The 24266-nt window shown below is 37.8% G+C and overlaps 1 protein-coding gene across 1 annotated transcript in view; it reads left to right on the top strand.

Annotated features, from left to right (window-relative positions):
* The window catches only part of MAN1A1 (mannosidase alpha class 1A member 1), a 170062-nt gene that overhangs the window by 137094 nt on the left and 8702 nt on the right, over positions 1-24266 (top strand). Inside the window, exons 7-11 of the mRNA XM_061131881.1 lie at positions 5212-5335; positions 7146-7239; positions 14974-15089; positions 22622-22841; positions 23916-24088. Of these exons, the coding sequence (XP_060987864.1) occupies positions 5212-5335; positions 7146-7239; positions 14974-15089; positions 22622-22841; positions 23916-24088 (727 nt within the window). The remainder of the gene's footprint in view (positions 1-5211; positions 5336-7145; positions 7240-14973; positions 15090-22621; positions 22842-23915; positions 24089-24266) is intronic.

Here is a 24266-nt window from a genome sequence, read left to right on the forward strand (position 1 = left end):
ATTCAGTTATAATTCTGTCTAAACTAAATACCCAAAAAATGGAACAAGATATGGATAATTTTTAAAAAGTTGTGTGGGCCCTTGGTTAAAAAATTTTAAGTATGAAAATTCTTTAGAGGTATAATCCACATGCTACTATTCAGAAACAGTTAAATATTGGATTATGAATTAATTCAGTCTAGTGACTGCCCTTTATTAAGATAGCTTTCCCTGTAAGGATAGCCCTCGGGGGATCAGTGCTCCTCAGTCAGAATTTCTGTGCATGAACTACAGTGGGATCATGACTAGTCTTAGTTCCTGGAATTGTGGTCCAAGTCTTAATGAGGTCTTAGGCTAGAAACTTGGAAGATTGGCACTGTGCGAACCTTTGCAGGAAGGAAGCATTTATAGTAAGTGTAGCTGAAATTGCTTAGTCTTGAAATCAGTTAGCTTTGGGAATACGTTTAAATGAAACAATCATCATGAACTTTCTAATTATTTTTTCCTAATTTGTGCTAAAATCCAAAAGGAATAATATTGGATTATCTGCTGTTTTGAATTAAATATCCCCGTGTGCCCCTTCATTTGCAAACATAAGTAAAATTTTACCATGATATATAGAACATGGGAAATTTTTTTTTTCTTCCAAACTTGTTAACTCTATAGCCCTAAGGAATAGGCTGTGTTTTGGACTGTGAACTTGAGTTTGTTTACTGATCAGCTAATCAGAAATTATTCAGGCAAGAATCCTCAAGAAATTTCTTTATTGGCCCATTTTCCATTTTATAAAGATGAGCAGGCAGCAAGGAAGAGTAAATTTAAAGTCTGCAGCAGGACTTTAGAACTATTTAATGTTTTGCTTGTATATTCATCTGGCAGTTTTTTAGAATTGTTCAGTTCTATAAATTCTTTATTACATTTGATGATATTAAGAAAAACAGGTGTATTTGTTAATGTTCTAAATTGTATCTGGAAAGTAACTATAACATATAACTTTAGGTACCTGGATTTAAGATTAATTTGAGGGGGTATACCGTCAATCCAGAATAATCCTCCAGCTACTTGATTCATTATAAGTTCTGGCAAAAGAGTTAGCATCTCTCCCATAGGATTCAAACGTGAGTAGAATAGCATCATTAGTACTGTACTTCCTTTCTTTGGTGCTGTTAACTATTCCCAGGAGAGGGAAGGGAAACACATAATGCCCATTGCTTATCAGAGTTATAAGTTCAGTAAATAATTATACCTTCTTGCTTTTGAGTGCGGTCAAATGAGGAAGTATAATACAGCTGCTAATAAACCACATTCAAATTACAGTCTCTAAAGCAACAAAACAGTAATCCACATTTTCAAAAGAATCATAGCAACTCAGTTTTTTAAAAAACATGTTTCTAATTGCAGTTGCCAAAATCAGTTATTTTCTGATGTGATGTTTTATTTTCCAAGAACTATTACCTTTGTAGAATTATGATGTTTTAAATTAAAAGTTGAGACACATGTATTAAATAATACTCCAATGTAAAATGGAAGAACTGAAGATGGAACGAAACAGAAATAAATGAAATTAGGATGATACCAAAGTTTGAAGTTCTACTCCAGGATTCTTTGAATCAAATACTTGGCAGCTCTTCACATCATGTTAATTGCCTTTCTGTGTATGTATTTCCATATGCTGAGTCATCATTTTGGCTTAATATGCAGTCACTATAACAAGATTGGCAGTATTTAAATATTCTTTCCTTTCATGCTTGCCTTATGGAATTTATAGTTTCTGAGCACAAACTGTTATTTTATCTTTAAAACACTTTTCTAAAATATTAGTGCTTGTAAAATAAAAAAAAGAACATGATTTCTTTTAAAATACTGACAACAAAACTAAAGTTAAAGATATTTAAAATCCCTTACTCTCTCAAGTAAAATTCATTTTGACCTTATTTAGTATCAAGATGTAATGATGCCTTACCTGATTTCTTGAAACCCTTTCAGGACTTATATTTAAAAGCCAGTGTAACCGTTGATCTTATAATTTTACTGAAATATATTGATTTTGTAGGTTGAAAGACTGGCAACCAAAACTATACTTTCTTATAAGCATAATACATGCATTTGAAGCCCAGCTTCCTTTCTGTTCACATGACATATCCTTTGCTAGTGCTTTTAATGTTTTGCTTCATATATAATTAGTGATACAGTGCTGTTTTCATTCTGATATGAATGAGTACAAAGAGAAAGAGAAAACATATACATATATATTTGTGTGTGTGTATAACCCTTTTTAAATTTTTATTTTTTAACATATTGAAAAATTTTCAGTGTCTCTGATATTCTCTTCATTAACCACATTAATAGCAGAGAGCAAATACCTGCATACAAAAGTAATTTGAATTTTATTTAGTACCTGTACTGCTTGTTTTGCATCTGAGTGCCCTCCCACACCCTCTGATACCCTGAATTTGAATCAGTCCCTGAAGATCTGGAAATGCGCCATCCTCTTCCTTCTCTAGCATGAAGTCGTTGTTCCCTCTTGCTTGGTTTTGTGGCTTTGTTTTTTATAGATTCTCTGGAACATGGAAATTTGTAGTTTTGCTAAATAGGCTAATTGACTTTGGTCAGTGATGGAATGGTTAGAATAAAAAAATAATATGTCATGACAGCAAATTAATGACCAATTACTGTATGCATTTGCCATATGTTAATAAAATTTGAAAGTAGCTGTTCATCCTATTTGAATGATTGGCTGTTCCTTTTACCTAAGCCAACCATGAAAATAAAAACTGACTCTCAGTCCCAGAAGTTAGTAAATGTAAGGCATTTTCTAAAATAAATATTTTCAGATCTCTGTCTTTTATTTCTGTTTATTAGGTTTACTATAAATTTGTGTTTTGGAAACAAAACCTAGATTTTTCTAAAAAGAAACAGGGAATAAGAGGAAGGCATGCCATGTCAGATACCAGTTTGTCATCATTATTTTCCTTTTCTTGGGTGTCCTTAGAAGCCCTGCAGCAGAAGCAGTGACAGAACAGAAGGGTTTACCCAGGGTTGTGAATACCTAAGATGAAAAACAAAGCAGGTGGGAAACCTAGGGTACACCAAGAGCAGGGTGTCCGTGGAGCCAACTTAGAAAGAGAGGAAAGTGAGAAATCCACAAGCCTCCAGGTGTTTTGACCAGTTGCTAAGTTGTGTCCGACTCTTTGTGATCCTGTGGACTGCAGCACGCCAGGCTTCCCTGTCCATCACCAACTCCCGGAGACTTGCTCAAAGTCATGTCCATTGAGTCAGTGATGCCATCCAACCATCTCATCCTCTGTCACCCCCTTCTCCTCCTGCCCTCAATCTTTCCCAGCATCAGGCTTTTCCAGTGAGTCTGTTCTTTGCATCAGGTGGCCAAAGTATTGGAGCTTCAGCTTCAGTATCAGTCCTTCCAACGAGTATTCAGGATTGATTTCCTTTAGGATTGACTGGTTTGATCTCCTTGCAGTCCAAGAGACTCTCAAGAGTCTTCTCCAGCACCACAATTTGAAAGCCTCAATTCTTCAGTACCCAGCCTTCTTTATGGTCCAGCTCTTACATTCATACATGATTACTGGAAAAACCACAGCTTTGACTAGATGGACCTTTGTCAGGAAAGGGATGTCTTTGCTTTTTAATAGGCTTGTCATAGCTTTCCTTCCAAGGAGTAAACTGTCTTTTAATTTCATAGTTGCAGTCACTGTCCACAGTGATTTTGGAGCCCAAGAAAATAAAATCTGTCACTGCTTCCACTTTTTCCCCATCTATTTGCCATGAGGTGGTGAGACCAGATGCCATGATCTTAGTTTTTTGACTGTTGAGTTTTAAGCCAGCTTTTTCACTGTCCTCTTCCATCCTCATCAAGAGGCTCTTTACCCTCCAAGATTTGGCTTTAACTTAACCTTGTAGCCTTCTCTCCTTCCCACCTTCCCCTCCCTCCACTTACCAATCTCTGGAGCTACCTCCAGTTCCTGGCTAGCCCTTCTGCTGTGAGTCTCTCACTGTCTGGATTCTCTCTTCATTCTTCCCTCGCTGTTTCTTACTTACCCTTCAAGAATCAACTCAAGACTCTTCTTGAAGAAGCCATCTTGATCACTACCATGCTGGATTGCATGTCCTGACTCTAGGCACTCAGAACACTTCACACACTTAACTTGGCTCTTATTGTATGTGATTAGAATTATTTATGCTTAGGTCTTTCTCTCCCATTATACTAGAAGGCAGTTAAGAGTGATTCGTTCATTATAAAAATCCTTGGAACCCAGTGTCCTACTGTAGTCCCTGGCAAAGAGTAGGCATACAATAAATGTGAGTCTGAATGAAAACCAAAATGTGGATTTTCAGCTTCTGGAAGGAGATTTATTGGTCAGGAGAATCATTAGCTTTATTCTTTATTTGAATTATCACCTGTGTTTGACATTTTAAATAGCCTTCCAAAAATAAACCATACCCAAGAGTATGACCATGTCTCAAGAGTCACTTGTACGTATTTGTGTCAGTGTATGTTTGGGACTAACTCTTTCTAAAAAGCATTTCACTAAGATAAGCCACAAGGCAATCATTTTTTAAGTGTATCTGATTGACGTCTTTCAGATTTGAATTACATAATTTTGTTGAAATTTTTTAGCATAAATTAACTAGATCATGGAATAATACCTGAGTGCCTTAGAGAATAGGTAATATTGTGTGAAGGGAAACATAAGAAAGGATGTCAAGTAAATGGGGAGGAAGTTTGAAGCGGGTTGGAATGAGTGTTGGATCTTCTATCCAAGAATAATGTTTTATATAAAATTGTATAGAAAATGTTATATGTAAAATCAATAAAAGTCCCTGGACTTTTATTAAATAAAATGTTGAAAGGCTTTATGTGGAATCTCGAACATGGTGGGGGTATTTTGGTCTGACTTTGTTTTATATTCTAATTGGAATGGGTGTGTATCTCTATATGGCACCTATACCTTCTGAAATACTTGTTCATCAACAGCAAGCACATAACAACTTCTTTCTGACTTACGTCAAAAGTAATTTTCCATCTGGAGATAAGGGTGAAAGCTTGAAACCAGTAGCCAAGGAAAACAGCAGTGAATATTTTAAAATATACAAAGTGATCTGTTAGCTGAGATGCCGTTATTCACAAGCTATCTCTTTAGCTTCTACTACTTAGAGCTACAAAAAGATGGAATTAGTCTGACCCATAACTCTTCGCTCTCTTCTCTTCTGTAGTGGGATTGGAAGGAACTGGCCCTGGGCCTCAGGAGGGAGCAGTATTTTGGCAGAATTTGGAACTCTGCACTTGGAGTTTATGCACTTGAGCTACTTATCAGGAAACCCCATCTTTGCTGATAAGGTGAGATTCTCCAGTCGACCCTGCATTACAAAAGAGTACTTGTAGGAAAAAATATCCTCTCTGGGGAGATTTAGGCATATGGAATGTGGAACAGAACAGCCAAGTCTAATGGAGCCCTTCATGAAGTTTTGTTACATGCAGCATTGCTTGTAACCAAAGTATAAAGCACTATTTCATGGCACTGTTCTAACTCATTGTAAGAGGGCCTGCCTTACATGTCCAGTTCTCTGCACCTCCAGTAAGTAACTTCACCTCTCTGAATTTTTTCCCTTTTCTAAAAAACATACAGTGTTTTTGTGGACTATGTGAACCACACATGTGAAAGACTTTTTAAACTCAGTTTTACAAATGCAAGGTCGCAGTTGAATTGATTTTTAATTTTCAAGAAACACACCCACCACCCACCACCCCGCCCTTGTTTAGCTTTCACCACGCTTTGCCGGCTCCCCTTTACGGCAGAGTCCTTGGAAGCATTGTCTGTGTGTGTTGTCTTCTCTGCCTGACTCCCACCTCCTGGAACGCTTTCCCGCTGGGCTTTCCTCCCAGCCGCACTGTTGCCGCATCCAGTGACCCTTCTCATCCCTCCGTCTTCCTCGCCCTCCCCGCGCTGATGCACCTGATCACTTCCTTCTCCAGGAGGCTTTCTCGGGCCCTGGAGGCAGACACACAATCCTCCCCTGGGTTGCTTCCTTCTCACTTTCTTCTGTTGGCTCCTCCTTATTGCCCCAACCTCTAAACACTGGAAAACCCCAGCCCTCAAACTGGGGGCTCTTCTTTTTTACTTTCACCCTCTCCATTATTCTCCCATCTCATGACTTTATGTGTTATCTGTATGCTGACTGCCTTCACATTAGTAAGTCCAGTCCCAACCTGCCCCCTGAACTCCAAGCTCTATAGCCAAGTACCTATTCAACATCTTCACTGCAAGGTCGCTCAGACAAGTCCCACCTAAAATGCCTCAGACTCAGCCCCCACACCTGCTTCCACTCTAGTCTTGACTCTCTGGGGAAAGACGCCTCAGTTTATCCAAGGGCTCAGACCAAAACTCTTGAAGTCATCGTGGTTCTTCTCTTTTTATAAACCTCAGGTCCAAACCATCAAGAAATCTTCTGTATCCATCCCCTGTGCATTACCCTGGTTCAGGGACCCATCATCTCTCACCTGGAGTATGCAGCAGCCGTCTGACTACCACTCCCTCTCTTAACCCCTCAGTCCCACTGATCCTGTAAAATTACAAGTTTTCAATGGCTTTGCATCTTACTCAGATTAAGATAGGATCTGTGAGGCGTGCACAGTGTGGGTCCTGTCTACCTTTGCTTCCTCACCTCCAGCCTCTGTGGTCTTGCCAAACCCACTCTCTTCTCAGGGCTTATTTGTGCTTAAACACTCTCCCAGTAACCTCCCCAGAGCACCCTAACCAAATGCAGCCTCACCACCTCCCATCACTCTGTCCCATTACCCCTTTGTATTTTTTATAGCTTTTATTGCCACTTGACTATTTATTTGTTTCTTAGCTGTCTCACTCCACTGGATGCAAACTCCAAAACAGTAATGACTTTGTTTATCCAGTGTATCCACTGATACATTCTACTTCTTTATATGGTGTCTGGCATATGGTAATCAGTGTGACTATATTCACTGACTGTTATTATTTGTAAGCTGGTGGCAACTATCTTTGTTCTAATACTGCATCATTTAAATCAACTGTTATTCTAACATGGGAAAAAATGTAATCAAGAAAGAGAAGAATGGCACCAAACTTGTTTTTTTCTTTGGATTTTTCATAGTAACATTTCATTCTCTGTTGTAGGTAATGAATATTCGAACAGTTCTGAACAACCTGGAAAAACCAGAAGGACTTTACCCTAACTATCTGAATCCCAATAGTGGACAGTGGGCTCAATGTAAGTCAAGAGTTAAGCCTTGTTTTAGCTGTTTATAGTACCTAGCACTGTTCTACTAACAGAGAGAAGGAACACCAAAATAGCCCAAATCTTGTTGGAGAATCCTTAGAAAAGGGGCAAGTTCCCTTCATAAATAGGCTTCTGTTGTAAGGCAGACTGTAAATGTTACCAGGGGAACGAGATTGTTTATTTTTCATGCTTAGCTGTGAGCTTGATTAAGCACACTTAAAGGTGTTAATCAGAAAGGGAAGATCTGGTTAGGGTAGTGTGGGGATGATAGCCTCTAACAAACTGATTATGCAGATAAGAAAACTGTTCTTAGTGCTAATGACTAGCAGGGTTTGCACAGAGTAGCTACAGCATTCTGTTTCGTAACATTTTCTCTTTCTGCTTGGCTACAGGATGAAAGAGGAGCCTGAATCTTTAAGGGCTGAGAAATTGAAGGAGCAAACAGGGTACTTTTCTTTAGTCAGTTTTAAGGCGGCAGATAAAGGCTTCTCGCCAGGAGAGCTACCTTTATCATAGGAGAAAGTATTGTGCTGGAAGCCCTCACTTAAGATCCTGAGGGACTTTGACCAAGGATATAAAGACTCAGAGTAGCTGAAAGACATGTTCTCAGGCTGATCGGGGAAAACAGTGGCAGATTAAGCAGCACCCGAGAGCAAATGAAGAGTCCTAAGTGAGATGTCTAGCAGTGCCAAGGATGTTAGCGACGCCTTGGGATTTTACTCCAGAGTTTTTTCTTTATATTTAAATAGGGTATTCTTAGGTGAGTATGCCTCACTGTTACTTTACAAGTATTTTTCTTAAAGAATAATTTAATAGGAAAAAATGCGCTAAAATCTGTGTCTGCATTAGTCATGTCTGTGGAAGGCTTGTCATTGACATCATAATGCCACAATCAAGGTTGCCACTTAACCTGAGCGTGGTCTGCTAGATCCTTAGGTGTTCTCTGGACCTCTCAGGGGATCTCCACAGTCAAAGCTATTTTTGTAATAACACTGTTCACCGTGTTGACAGTTGGAGTTATGTTGCAAAAGCAGCGGTGAGTAAAACTGCTGAAGCCACGGTGAGAATTGTGCCAGAGACACCAGAGACTAATAGGCAAAGCTCAGAAACATCGCAGGTTCCGTTTGAGGCCACTGCAGTAAATCAAATATCACAGTAAAGCAGGTGACACAGCTTTTTTGATTTCCCAGTGCATATAAAAGTCATGTTTATACTGGAGTCCATTAAGCATGCAGTAGTACAATATTATATCTAAAAAGCAATATACTTACCTTAACGTAAAAATACTTTATTGCTAAAAAGTGCTAGCCATTTTCTGAGTCTTTACCAAGTCATAGTAGCATCAAAGATCACTGATCACAGTTGACCATAAAAAATATAATAGTAGTGAAAGACTTAGAAATATTGGAAAATTACCAAACTATGATTCAGAGACAGGAAGTGAGCAAGTGGTTTTGGAATAATGATACCGGACTTGCTAAATGCGGGATTTTCACAAACTTCCAACTTCTAACAAACTCAGTATCTGCAAAGGGCAATAAAATGAAGGGCAGTAACATGAGATTTGCCTGTAGTTATGTCCTTCACTACAGATAACCACAACAAATAAAAGATGCCACTTTCACTCATGAATGCTGTTAATGAAGCAAAACATTTACTGATTCTAGTAAATCTCAATCACTGAGTACATCACATCCTTGTAATATTCTGTATGATTAAATGAAAAAGACACAAAACGCTTCTGCTGCATGATGAAAAACCTCATAGAAAGCACTTGTGTTGTGATTTGAGTTGCAAGCTGAACTAGCTGCCGTGTTGTTTCATGAGTCATCATTTTTACTTGAAAGAAGTACTGAAGACAAACTGATTATTCAGACTTGGGTAATTGGTAAATGTCACAAAAATGAGCATGTTCCTTCAAGGAAAATGAAGAATGTCTCTACCAAAGATAAAACTTGAGCTTATAATTAGAGTTTTGAAAAATTTGCACATGGCACCCATAAGCTTAATGCCTTTCACCAACACTAAAAGATTCTTCTGCTAAGATTGGTGATGATATAACAAATATGGTTTTTTTGATGCTATATAGTCAAGTGTATCATCATCTGGAAGATGTGCATAATTCAGAGAACCAGTATTTCCCAAATGACTATGTATGATGTTGCAAAATCATGTGTGAGAAAAAGTGCATTTAAAGTGCAAGATGGCCCAGTGGATTTTAATGTAATAGTACAAAAATTCATCGATGTGAGTTCTAACTCCACATTGTAACTGTTAAAAACTTTAACCACTTGTCAAGTTTTGTTGTAGTACCAAAAAAATTATCTGCAATTATCTGAAAAGACTATCAAAATACTCTTTGCTCTCCAATTATATAAATGTGTGAGGCTGCATTTTCTTCATATGTTTCAGCCAGTACAACATATAGCAACCGATTGAATGTAGAGCAGATATGAAAATCCAATTGTCTTCTAGTATAGCAAACATTAAAGAGATTTGCAAAAATGTAAAACGTTGTCTGTCTTCCCACTATTTTTTTTTTTTTTGGTAAAATATAGCATATTCTTCTGAAAAGCCTATATATTAACATAATTGGTATATTATTACTTTAATAAAAATATTTTAAGTTCTGTTTAAATTTCCAGTATGGTAAATATTGATATGCATGCATGCTAAGTTGCTTCAGTCATGTCTGACTCGACTCTGTGGACTGTAGCCCACCACGCTCTTCTGTCCATGGGATTCTCCAGGCAAGAGTACTGGAATGGGTTGCCCTCCAGGGGATCTTCCCAACCCAGGAATCGAACCCATGCCTCTTGTGTCTCCTTAATTGGCAGGTGGGTTCTTTACCACTAGCACCACCTGGGAAACCCAAATATTGATAGATATTACATAAATGAATTCTTCACCATGCTTATTCATTTTTAAGAGTGTTAAGGCATACTGAGGTTAAAAATGTGAGGGCCACCATAATATTTGGGAAAAATAGAACTTGAGTAACTTTCTCAATTCAAGATAACTAGATAGGATTCCCTGAAAGGAAAAGTATTTTTTAAGTTCTCCTCATGAAAGATTTCAAAAGTTAAAGAAGAGTCTCTGTGAGTTGCTCTTTCCTTCCTGTGTTATAGAATTTAGAGGTCACTATGAAGAAGGACAGAAAGAGTCACAAAGATGTTCTGGAACATCTGAGTTTCACCTTCTGGATCACCAATGTACTACGTATTTGTCCATGTTTCCTGGTACAAAGGGCCCTTTGTAATTGATTTGCTTATGGGCCAATTTCCTGATGGAAAAACAAATAGGGTTCATGCATCTCCTGCCTCTCTTCCCCCATCCAATGTTCCAGCCACAAGGAAGATGCACTTTTTTTTTATTCATTAATCAAGTTCTGCTTGGCCATATCTGGGGCTTGTCTTTTGTGCCTTTTCCCTCAGCCATTTTCCTGTTTTTCTAACCCTACCAAGAACCAACTCAATCACCCTTTCTTCTACGTAGCCTTCTTCAAGACATTGTTTGGCAATTGTTCACCCACTCCTCCTCTGCTTGCCACCATCTTCCTCCCCCATCCCAACACTTTGGGTACCTTCCTATCACAATCCTTTTCCTAATTGTTTATATACATACCCGTCTTCCTAGGCATCCAGAACTTTTGAGGACAGTGACTTTGTCATATTTGTTAACCCATCACATAATGTCTTACAGCTAATAGAAGTTTACTTGAATTTTGTGAATATGCATGCAGTGTGTATCCAGTCTGACTCCTGCCTCTGCTTTTAGTAATGGTTCTGTTTTTCCTCTCTGAACCATTTGTCTCCTGCTCCTCAATTGTGGTTGAGAGGCAGCATCTAGTCCTGATCACTAATAATATGTCGTGACTGTTGAGGCCAAAGATGGGGTTCCATGTCTATAAACAGAACAACTGTCACCCTTCTTCAATTAATAGAGACAACATTGTGTGTGTGTATAGTAACACCATATTATATATACATATAGTAACACAGTAATTATATATATGTATAAAATATGGTGTAACGAGCATCATTGGAGGATTGCTTTGAAGAGGGAAGTTCATATTCAGACGAAGTCTATAAAATTAAAGGGTTAAGATATTGAGTATATAATCCTTTTTGTCTTGATTCTTTTGATCTTTTTTTCTCTTTTTAAGTAGCAGACATCCTTTTCTGGGACCTATTCCTATTGAAAAGAATAAATTACCCCTTTTATAGAAGAGTATAATATTTGAGTGACTGTCATACACATTATGTTTAGAGCATTTGGGAATGAGAATACCATATATGTTCCTTCTAGTAGACAGTCCTTTCCTGCTGATAAAATGAGGCATGTTTTCTCTTACAGCCACTAAGATGTTTACACAGGACTTTGTTGCCAACACAAATAGTCATCCAGACATGGAGGGGAGTTTAGTGAGTGAAATGCTAAATTATAAAGACGAGTTTTTCTTGTTTCTCCTCCATATTCCTTTATGTTCCTTTATTTTGATTCTTTCCAAATATAAAAGTTTTATAGGTGAAAAAAATAGAAAACTAACTGGCATTAAAGCAAATATGTAAACCCTTTTCCTTTTTTAAAAAAATCACCAAATGCCTAAGCTTGCATCTTCCTCCATTATAGAATCATAACCCAAGGGGGAAGAAAATGAAGCTGTTTCTGGCTGTTAGTTTTCAACTCTTATTGCTTTAACTCTAAAGGACATGTCTGAATCATGGCCATCATTTCCTATTACTTCATTTAGTCCCTGTTATTTTGACAGTAACTGGACAGAGATTTGCTTTACCACGCATCACTTGCATTTGTCTCCTGTGATCATGTTTATAACAACAAGGCTTCTTATTGATGAGATAGTACTTAGTCTGTTTAGTTTGTAAATGTCAGAGGTTTCTATGGTGGTTTATTTAGGAAATTGTAAAGGTCATGTCAAACTGCTATTTTAAGAATCAGCCTTACAATTATAAAAATACTAATTTTACAATAAAACTTAAACTATAATTCTGGGCTTTCTGCAAAAGAAAATCACACATTAACTTAAAAATATATCCCTTCTAGGCTTCATAGATGTAGTTCTTAATAAGATTAACTTAAAAGAATTTGGGGCTTTGTTCATCAGGTATTTACTGAGTACCTACTATGTGCAAGATACTTCTTAGGGGTTGACATGGACTGGAAAACATAACAGGTCTAGTCCCTGCCCTCCTGGACCATAATCTCATGGAGAAGACACACACACAAAAAAGTCACCATTTTATGAAAGTGCAGATGTGGCTAACATGTGCTGTAAGAAAGTGCATGATGAGAGAGCCTAGTGGGCAGTCTGACACATGAACTGTGAGTAAGGATTACTGAAGGAAGGGGAGAGGAGTCAGGCAGCACACTTCAGGCAGAGAGAACAACACCTTGAGAGACCCTGAGGTGGGAAGGAGTCTGATTGTTTTGAGAAACCAAAAGAAGCGCCATATATTGAGAGGGTAGAGAGCAGGATGGATGATATAGGGAAGGTTGAGATCATGCAGGGCCTCCCTGGTCTCCAAAGACCCAGGATTTGAGTCTTTAACATTAAAGGCATCAAGAAAAGGATGATCCGATTCACATGTTAAGAGTTGCTCTGGCATTAATGTGGAGGATAGATTGGAATGGTACTGCCATTGGAACCTTGTGTGATGCCGGAAATGAACTGTATCTTCCCTCCAGTGCCGTAGCCAAGGCCTTATGTAGCTCTTGAGCACTAGTATGGCTGAGGAACTGATTTTTTAATTAGTTTAAATAGTAAAATGCTGTCACGGTGCAGGAGACAAGATAATTAGCCATTGCAAACTCAGGCATAGTGGTAGCTCAGGTCAAAATTGTATTAGTGAAGACAGGAAGGAATGGATGGACTCAAGAGATACATTGGGGGTAAAATTAGTAGAGTTCAATAACTCAGTGAATGTGGGAGTGAGGGAGAGAAGTAAAGAATGAGCATCTGATGTCTGACTTATGTAGACCTGGCAGCATGATGGTGCCACTTAGTGAAATAGGGACCAAGGCTAAGATAAGGTTGAGGAGGGAAAGATAATATATTCATTCTTATTACCTCTTCAATTTTAGGTCCCAGTGTCCAAGTTTCATTCTTGGGTGGGACTCAGGAGAAAATTGTTTGGATAGTGGTATAAAAATCAGTTTACTTTTGTGTAACTAAGTCAACAAATACTTTTTTTAATAGATACATAAAATTAGTTTTAAGGTTTGAAACTTCAAATGCAAATTTCCCAAATAAGACCATCTTATTAATGCTCAAATTGTCTGTGAATTCTAGGAATGATCTTCCAAAGAGAGTATGTCTCTGTTTTTATAGGTAAATATGCTTGGAAAATGTATTTATTCAAGTAGTAGCAAAAGAATACATATAGTTGGTATATATGTTGGAGAGCAGGTGATTGCAAATTTGAGACCCTGTGTGGGCTGGAGAGTCACTTGGCACCTACCAGTGTTAAAATCTCATTTAGCTCCTCTAAGCCTCTTATCTCACTTTTAAAGATTACCTACCTACAAGTTACAAGATTGTTTATAATATTATGTAGTGGATCTAGCATAATAAATGACAGTGGAGGAGGATTGTAGGAATGGAGTACAATCCATCCTTCCTATCTGTAGAGTATAGCCTCCAGGACTCCACAATTCCAAAATTCATGGATGCTCATTCCCTTATATAAAATGGCATAGTATTTGCAAGTAACCTATGCATATCCTCCAGATACTTTAAATCATCTCTAGAGTACCTTTAATACCTGTGTGCATGTGCATGCTTAGTTGCTCAGTCATGTCTGCCTCTTGTGATCCCATGGATTCTAGCCCGCCAGGCTTCTCTGTCCACAAGAGTTTTCCAGCAAGAATACTGGAGTGGTTTGTCATTTCCTGCTGCAGGAGATCTTCCCAACCCAGGGATCAAATCCGTGTCTCCTGCACTAGCAGGCAGATTTTTTACCACTATGCTACCTTTAATACCTAATACAGTGTAAATGCCATGTAAATACAGTATAAATGCCGTTAAAATCATATTTTGCTGTGTGTGGCAAGTTCAAGTTTTGCTCTCTGGAACTTCCTTGAATTTTTTTTCCATATATTCAATCCACAGTTGATTGGATTTACTTACAGGGAGCCCACAGATGCAGAGGGGTGACTGTATTAGGAAGAAAAACTTCTGCCCTGTCTTCTTTCTTACTGGCCTCCCCTAAAGAATTCTGACCCTTCAGATTGATAATACTACAAAAGCTATCAAATAATAATAATTACAAGAAACTGAGCAGTTTCTGGTTATATTTCAGGCCAGGTTTTTTTTTTCTTTTTTTGTAAGATATGATGATACTCATAGCTTTGATATGGTTTATTTTCTTACTGAGAGATAAAGCAATTAAAATTTCTGTATATATAGTGAAACATTTTAATTTAGTATTTTTCCTAATGAAACAATTTTAGAATTAGGGTTGATTATTTTTTATCTGCATGTTTATAAAACTACAGTGGTTATTATTTAAAGTATATCACATTAATTAATAGCACATCTGCTCATTTCAGAATATCTTTCTGAAAACAGGAGATTTGTTGGAATTTAAATGTACCATTGACTTGCTGTTGACTTAGGGTTTTGCATCCTACTTACTGATGTGATTTTACTGTATTATCTGAATTAAAGTCTGAATCACTCTAAAATTCATTTTCTTCTCTTTGCAGATCATGTATCAGTTGGAGGACTTGGAGACAGTTTTTATGAATATTTGCTAAAGGCATGGTTAATGTCTGACAAGACAGATCTCCAGGCTAAGAAAATGTATTTTGATGCTATTAAGGTAAACACAAATTTAAATCATTATTGGCACTCAGCTAACTTATAACTTGCATATTAATCAAGCTTTAATGAAAAAATGAAATACTACATGAGTAGGTTGCAAAATATTTTCAGTTAGGTAGAATTCAATATGTGCTAGTATAATTATAACAATAGTAATCATACTTGATATGGTTTAGTTCTAATAGGGCAGTTGAAAGTTTTTTCATGGATTCACACATCTGAAAATGAGGATTTTTCTTCAACAAGTGTGAGTTCCCTGTTAAAGTCACAGTTAAAATTATTGTAAAATCCTGAATTTATATTCTAAAAATTAAGTAAGTTAAAATTACCCAAAATTACAGACAGTCCTAATGGCTACTTCCATTTAATTATGGACAGTACTTTGAAATAAAAACGTGAAGTAACCAAACTAATCTGTAAGGGACGATTATTAATAGTTTTCAAAGGTCCTTGTGATAGAAGAGGAATGAGGGAGAACAAATATTTATTGATTTACTGTGTACTAAGTAGTGTGTTAGGTAAATATATAATATGTTTGTTTCCTTAAATAGTTTTTTTGTTTTTATTTTCCATTGGAGTATAGTTGACTACCAATGTTGTGTTAGTTTAGTTTTTTTTTTAAGTGAGATGTAGTTGATGTATGATATTATATTAGTCTCAAATGTACTATACAGTGATTTGACATTTGTGTATGTTATGAAATTATCACCCACAGTGAGTCTGGTAACCATCTGTCCCCATACAAAGTTATTACAGTATTATCAACCATATTCTCTTCATATCCTCATCAACACTTGTTATCTGTTGTCTTTTTGATGATTGCCATTCTGACAGGTGTGATGTGATAGCTCATTGTGGTTTTAACTTGCATTTTCCTGATAATGAGTGATGTTGAGCATCTTTTCATGTGATTGTTGGCCATCTCTCTGTCTACTCTCTTCTTTGGAAAAATGTCTATTCAGGTTTTCTGTCCATTTTAATAGGGTTGTTTGTTGAGTTGTATGAGTTCTTTGTGGATTTTGTTTAATCCTTTATCAGATATATTTTCAAATATCTTCTCCCATTTAGTAGGTGGCCTTTCGTTTTTTTTGTTGTTGTTGTTCGTTTCCTTCACTGTGCAGAAGTTCTTTAGTTTGATGTAGTCTCCCTTATTTGATTTTATTTTCCTTCCCTAAGGTGACAGATCAAAAAACAATATATGGAATTCTCCAGGCAAGAATACTGGAGTGGATAGCCATTCCCTTCTCAGGGGATATTCCCAACCCACAGATTGAACCCAGGTCTCCTGCATCACAGGCACATTCTTTACCATTTGAGCCACCAAGGAAGTCATATAAATATACAGTTCTAGGACCAATGTCAAAGAATGCACTGCCAATATTTTCTTCTAGGAGCTTTATAGTTTCAGATCTTACACTTAAGTCTTTAATCCATTTTGAATTTATGTTTATATATGGTATGGAAAAGTAGTCCAGTTTGAGTCTCTTGCATGTAGCTGTCCGGTTTTCCCATCACCACTTTTTAATTGGAATGTAATTATTTTACTGTGTCGTGTCAGTTTCTGCTGTACGATGAAGTGAATCAGCCACATGCATACCTATATCCCCTCTCTCTAGATTTAATATTACACTGGTTCCTTCCAAGGTCAATAGTGAACTTTACTGCACAGAGCAGATGCAGCTGTTTAATATAGGAACCAGTCACCTTAGTTAGAACACTGGCCTTCATTTCGCACAGCCTTTAAGACACTTGATAAACATTAAAAGCAGATTAGGATATGGTCCATATGCCCTCTTGCAAATTTATTTTTTCTTTATTCCTATGAGGTTTTAGGTTTTAACTCAGGGAGTTCTCCAAACAGTATGGTTTCCATTATATCATTTTTAATTACTGTCCTGGCAGACATTTTAATTATTCTAATCTTAAAAGTGGCCCCCTAAGATCTTGATTTTCTAGGAAAGACAACTTTAAAAATACTCTTTGAAATACTTTTCCCTTGGTTTCTAGAACTATACCCACCCAGCTTTTAACATATTGTATTTAGACAAACCATTGACAGGAAAATCCATTAAGAGCAAATGAAGTCAAAGTGTTTCCTCTTTCTCTTAATAGTAAAAACACTTTCAATCCATATTGTGTTTTTCAACTTAGAAAGCAAAGTTAGAACAATTACACTTTTGATTTGAAGAAGCAGTCATGTCTTACATAGTAAAGTTTCTTTGTGCTGGTTTTATTTTGCTGCTTGCGTGCTTGCTAAGTCGTTTCAGTCATGTCTGACTCTTTGCCACCCTGTGGACTGAAGCCCACCAGGCTCCTCTGTCCATGGGATTCTCCAGGCAAGAATGCTGGAGTGGGTTGCCATGCCGTCTTCCAGGAGATCTTCCCGATCCAGGGATCAAACCTGTGTCTCACATTTCCTGCATTGGCAAGCGAGTTCTTTAGCACTATCACCACCTGATTGTACTTTAAAAGATGATTGTTATGAAGTAGAGAATCCCTTGCAATGTCATTCTGGACAGTTAATTTACTGGACATGTAGTCCATCAGCTTAAGCTTCTAGTGCCTTTTGGAAATCATTTAATCCCAGAGTGGCATGTTTTGTTTGGTATGTGTTAGTAACAGATACTTTTGAGTTTTTAGCTGGCTGTTATGTGGCCTCATCTGGAAGCCATGCTAAGAATCCATGGTGGTAGATTCTCATGCTGCCAGAAAGTCCACTGGAGTGACCTGGACAGGTGATGTATTAGGCATTTAGGATTCTAGAGGCACAGCGAACTAATTTTTTTCAAATATAGAAGGATGAAATCACAAAATATACAACTGTTTTTTTCCTAATCAATTCTCTATAGGCTTGACACAACATATTTTAAAACCACTGAAGACTAATTTTTCCTCCTTTATATTTATTTACATTTTCCCATTGCCACACAAACATTGTTTCAAAAGTCTTGGAACTTCACTGTAGTTTGTTTTGAGAGATAGTGACTTGGTCAGAATCATGCCAAAAATAATACAGTACTTTATTCAGGATCCATAACAGGGTAATAATGTTTCTGTAATGCATGCTCAAAGCTATTACTCTTGCCATGTAGAAAGAATAATTTCTTGGGTGATGAACAAGTATCTGCTTGAAGGACTTTATTGCAATTTGTGCTATGAGAAGTGTAAATATCTAAGATGTTCAGTTGCATTAAATAAGAATGAAATATTAATGTAATAACTAGACTATCAATAAAATTAGCTTAACCACAGTTAATGAGCACAGTAGTGTGTTCATTTATTTCCTACCATCTTGGTTTCATTTGTTTATTTCCAATAAAGGTAGAAGAGGTTTTATCTACCTATGCATTTATTTTTATTCATTCTTCTCTATCACAATTTTGTCTGTATCTACCACAGGCATGCCTCAGAGATATTGTGGGTTCAGTTCCAGACCACTGCAATAAAGCAAGTAACATAGTAAAGCAACTCACATGGAATTTTTGGTTGTCCCATGCATATAAAGTTATATTTACACTACACTTTAGGCTGTTAAGTGTACGATAACAGTATGTATAAAGCAAGCAATGTATATACTCTGGTTAAAAATACTAACCATCATCTGAGTCATAATAGTAACATTAAAGATCACAGATACAATTCACCATAATGAATAGAATAATATTGAAAAAGTTTGAAGTATTGTGAATTATCAAAATGTGACCCAGAGACATGAAAAGAGCAAATGCTGTTGGAAAAACAATGCTGATAGACTTTCTTAACACAGGGTCACAGCAAAACTTCAGTTTGTGGAAATACAGTATCTGCAAAGTGTAATAAAGCAAAGCACAATAAAAAAAGGTATGCCTGTATTCTCAAATGTACTTCCTAAAATCTCTTTTTTGATGATACTATAACAGTTATAGACATAGTCATAGCCCTTCTCCTTCCAAGAAGTATTAATAATTGAGGGTGTGGGGGGATATTTCCTATTTAAGTAATAAAAATGGTAATGCCAAGCCCTTACACTACAACTTTGTTTTTTTTCTAATAAGGCTTATTTTCTTTATATACACAGAAGAATATCAACAGTTCTGGGGCAGAAATAACCAAAGATATTTAGTCATTTTTGTAAAATCATTTCTCCCAAATTTAAAGACCTGTTTTCTTTTTAAAAAAAATACTTATTCATCACATATTAATATCCTTTTTAATAGAATTATTAGGGAGGAATTTATTCATGTGTTACCACAGTGGTGATGTGATGATAATAAATGACTTTCATCAAGTGCTAATCACTGTACTCTGTCTATCAGATCTAGTCCCTTAAATCTATTTCTCACTTCCACTGTATAGTCATAAGGGATTTGATTTAGGTCATACCTGAATGGTCTAGTGGTTTTCCCTACTTTCTTCAGTTTAAGTCTGAATTTGGCGTGACATTGTACAGGAGACAGGGATCAAGACCATCCCCAAGGAAAAGAAATGCAAAAAGGCAAAATGGTTGTCTGAGGAGGCCTTACAAATAGCTGTGAAAAGAAGAGAAGCGAAAAGCAAAGGAGAAAACTAAAGATATTCATTCCCATTTGAATGCAGAGTTCCAAAGAATAGCCAGGAGAGATAAGAAAGCCTTCCTCGGTGATCAATGCAAAGAAATAGAAGAAAACAATAGAATGGGAAAGACTAGAGATCTCTTCAGGAAAATTAGAGATATCAAGGGAACATTTCAGGCAAAGATGGGTGCGATAAAGGACCGAAATGGTATGGACCTAACAGAAGCAGAAGATATTAAGAAGAGGTGGCAAGAATACACAGAAGAACTGTACAAAAAAGATCTTCACGACCCAGATAATCACAATGGTGTGATCACTGACCTAGAGCCAGACATCCTGGAATGTGAAGTCAAGTGGGCCTTAGAAAGCATCACTACGAACAAAGCTAGTGGATGTTATGGAATTCCAGTTGAGCTATTTCAAATCCTAGAAGATGATGCTGTGAAAGTGCTGCACTCAATATGCCAGCAAATTTGGAAAACTCAGCAGTGGCCACAGGACTGGAAAAGGTCAGTTTTCATTCCAGTCCCTAAGAAAGGCAATGCCAAAGAATGCTCAAACTACCACACAATTGCACTCATCTCACATGCTAGTAACGTAATGCTCAAAATTCTCCAAGCCAAGCTTCAGCAATACGTGAACCGAGAACTTCCAGATGTTCAAGCTGGTTTTAGAAAAGGCCGAGGAACCAGAGATCAAATTGCCAATATCTGCTGGATCATTGAAAAAGCAAGAGAGTTCCAGAAAAACATCTATTTCTGCTTTATTGACTATGCCAAAGCCTTCAACTGTGTGAATCACAATAAACTGTGGAAAATTCTGAAAGAAATGGGAATACCAGACCACCTGACTTGCCTCTTGAGAAACTTGTATGCAGGTCAGGAAGCAACAGTTAGAACTGGACATGGAACAACAGACTGGTTCCAAATAGGAAAAGGAGTACATCAAGGCTGTATATTGTTACCTGCTTATTTAACTTATATGCAGAGTACATCATGAGACACGCTGGGCTGGAAGAAGCACAAGCTGGAATCAAGATTGCCAGGAGAAATATCAATAACCTCAGATATGCAGATGACACCACCCTTATGGCAGAGAGTGAAGAGGAACTAAAAAGCATCTTGATGAAAGTGAAAGAGGAGAGTGAAAAAGTTGGCTTAAAGCTTGACATTCAGAAAACTAAGATCATGGCATCTGGTCCCATCACCTCATGAGAAATAGATGGAGAGACAGTGGAAACAGTGTCAGACTTAATTTTGGGGGGCTCCAAAATCACTGCGGATGGTGACTGCAGCCATGAAATTAAAAGACACTCCTTGGAAGGAAAGTTATGACTAACCTAGACAGCACATTAAAAAGCAGAGACATGACTTTGCCAACAAAGGTCCGTCTGGTCAAGGCTATGGGTTTTTCCAGTGGTCATGTATGGATGTGAGAGTTGGACTGTGAAGAAAGCTGAGCGCTGAAAAATTGATGCTTTTGAACTGTGGTATTGGAGAAGACTCTTGAGAGTCCCTGGGACTGCAAGGAGATCCAACCAGTCCATCCTAAAGGAGATCAGTCCTGGGTGTTCATTGGAAGGACTGATGCTGAAGTTGAAACTCCAGTACTTTGGCCACCTCATGTGAAGAGTTGACTCATTGGAAAAGACCCTGATGCTGGGAGGGATTGGGGGCAGGAGGTGAAGGGGATGACAGAGGATGAGGTGGCTGGATGGCATCACCGACTCGATGGACATGAGTTTGAGTAAGCTCCAGGAGTTGGTGATGGACAGGGAGGCCTGGTGTGCTGCGATTCATGGGGTCGCAAAGAGTCGGACACGACTGAGCGACTGAACTGAACTGAACTAATCACTGTACTGACTGCTTTATAAATGTAATGTTGCAGTTTTTTCAATGGATACTACTATTCCTGTTTCATGGATAAGGATACTGAGATTTAAAGATACAGGAAGCAAATTACCCACAAAGTTTACAGATAGTAAATGTCAGTGCTGGAATTTGAAGCCAAGCAATTGGGGCTTCCCAGACCAAGCAGTGGTAAAGTTCTACCTGCCGGTACAAGAAATGCAAGAGACACTGGTTTGATACCTGGGTCAGGAAGATCCCCTGGAGTAGGAAATGACAACCCACTATAGTATTCTTGCCTGGAAAATTCCATGATTAGAAGAGCCTGGCGTGCTACAGTCCATGGCATCGCAGAGTCAGACACGACTGAGCAACTAGGTGCATACATACACAAAGTCTGACTGACTGAAGAACAGCTCCTTTTTCTCCACTCTGTTTTGCCACCCTTTCAAGCCTAAGAGAGAAAAAGGAGGAGTAATAGCACTGGGTTTTATACACAAATATGCCCTGTTCATTATTCAGAGCTGAGCCTGTGATTTGTGTTATTTTTGAAAATGGAAATGCATTAAAGCAGCTCTCACTCCTATACCAGTGGCCTGTCTTTGAAAAGGAGACAGCTTTTCTGGTCTGAGGACTACAAGTGTTTGATCATGGAACCAAGCCAAACCTACGGGGCTGGCCCAACAGCATTAATTCTAACTCACCAAACGAACAAAGCATAGGTTACAGAAGAAGTACAAGAGCAATAAATGAAATTTCAAGTTGAATTGTATTTATGGAACCAAATTCAAATTGTGAGTGAGGTTTTATTCTTATAAATATATATATATATAAAATACATATATATATAAAATATATATATATATATATAAAATGTTGTGGTGAAAGTGAATGTGTTAGTCGCTCAGTCCTGTCCAACTGTTTGCGACTCCATGGACTGTAGCCCATCAGGCTCCTGTGTCCATGGGATTTTCCAGGCAAGAATACTGGAGTAGGTTGCCATTCCCTTCTCCAGGGGATATTCCCGACCCAGGGATCGAACCCTGGTCTCCTGCGTTGCAGACGGACTCTTTACCATCTGAGCCACAATGTGTTTTTAGTATAAATATGAAAAAAGATTACAAAATGTTGAAAATGAGTATTATTTTCAGGCTATCGAGACTCACTTGATCCGGAAGTCCCGTAACGGCCTGACTTACATCGCAGAGTGGAAAGGGGGCCTCCTGGAACACAAGATGGGCCACCTGACCTGCTTTGCTGGAGGCATGTTTGCACTCGGGGCAGACGACGCTCCTGAAGGAATGACCCAACACTACCTTCAGCTCGGGGCTGAAATTGCTCGGACCTGTCACGAATCTTACAATCGCACCTGTGAGTCCCTGTTTCTCTTCATATGTAATCTTTGTGCTTTTTATTTCATTCAGTAAGTAGCTTTGTCCATTTGTTGCCATCAAAAGAACATCCACTGTGCCTGATGAATATTTGATGATTATGATTAATATCTTAAAGGAATTTACATTTTTTACTTTAAGAGGCATTGCTTTTCTGCATAAAAATATTTACCCTTAGTTTCAGTTCAGTTCAGTCGCTCAGTCATGTCCGACTTTGCGACCCCATGAATCGCAGCATGCCACCCTTAGTTTACTAATAAACAAAAATCCAGGCCATAAAAGGTCAAGTCTAACTTATTGACCCTGCTTTACGTAAATAATATTGGGTGAGAGTCCCTGTCCTAATACAGAAGAAATTTGGTATGTTATAAACCATTATTAATCTTCCCAGAATCTCCATGAAATATACAATGCATGCTAAGTTGCTTCATTTGTATCTGACTCTGTGACCCTATGGGCTGTAACCCACCAGGCTCCCCTGTCCATGAGATTCTCCAGGCAAGAATACTGGAGGGAGTTGCATGCCCTCCTCCAGGCGATCTTCCCAACTTAGGGATCAAACTCATGTCTCTTAAGTCTCCCACATTGGCAGGCAGGTTCTTTACCACTAGCACCACCTGGGAAGCCCCATATGATGAGTCTAGCTGCCTTCTTATAAAAGTTTGATGCACAAATACTATATAACACTCATGCCATAATGACAGAATTCATGCCATACAGTCATGCCATAATAACTTAGAATTCTCAAATGCTAATTTTTTAGCTCACTAATAAGGTGGTGCTTTGCACCAACCCAGTGAGTACTCAGTAAATGGTGGTAAAATGAAAGAAAATAAAGGATTATTACCACTTTCTTAAATGTACTCCTTTCAGTGGATAAATTAAAAATGTATATTGAATATTGCTTATTTTACAGTGTTTATAACTATTCCTTAAAATGATCATTTTGGCACCCCTCTTGAATGTTTTAAAGTATCTTTTAATTTCATTTAAGTTATAGACACTAAGCATTGTCAGAGACAATAACCCTTGTCTCCCACTGCATGTCTTTTAGTTGTGAAACTGGGACCAGAAGCTTTCAGATTCGATGGTGGTGTTGAAGCCATTGCTACGAGGCAAAATGAGAAATACTACATCTTACGGCCAGAAGTTGTTGAGACTTACATGTACATGTGGCGACTGACTCATGATCCAAAGTACAGGAAGTGGGCCTGGGAAGCTGTGGAGGTGACGTTTTAGTTTGCTTGTGTTTCTTACGGGAATTTGTGTGTGGAAAAAATGTTCAGTGATCCCTATCAATCTAGCATATTAACTCTCCTATGATTCTTCTAAAGCTTTGCCCAGCCATCTTTCCATTCAAGACTGAGTGTTTTCAGTTAGGTCATCTCACATTCCTGCCTTCAGC

Source organism: Dama dama, chromosome 28 (assembly GCF_033118175.1).
Source record: "Dama dama isolate Ldn47 chromosome 28, ASM3311817v1, whole genome shotgun sequence".
Classification (NCBI taxonomy): domain Eukaryota; kingdom Metazoa; phylum Chordata; class Mammalia; order Artiodactyla; family Cervidae; genus Dama; species Dama dama.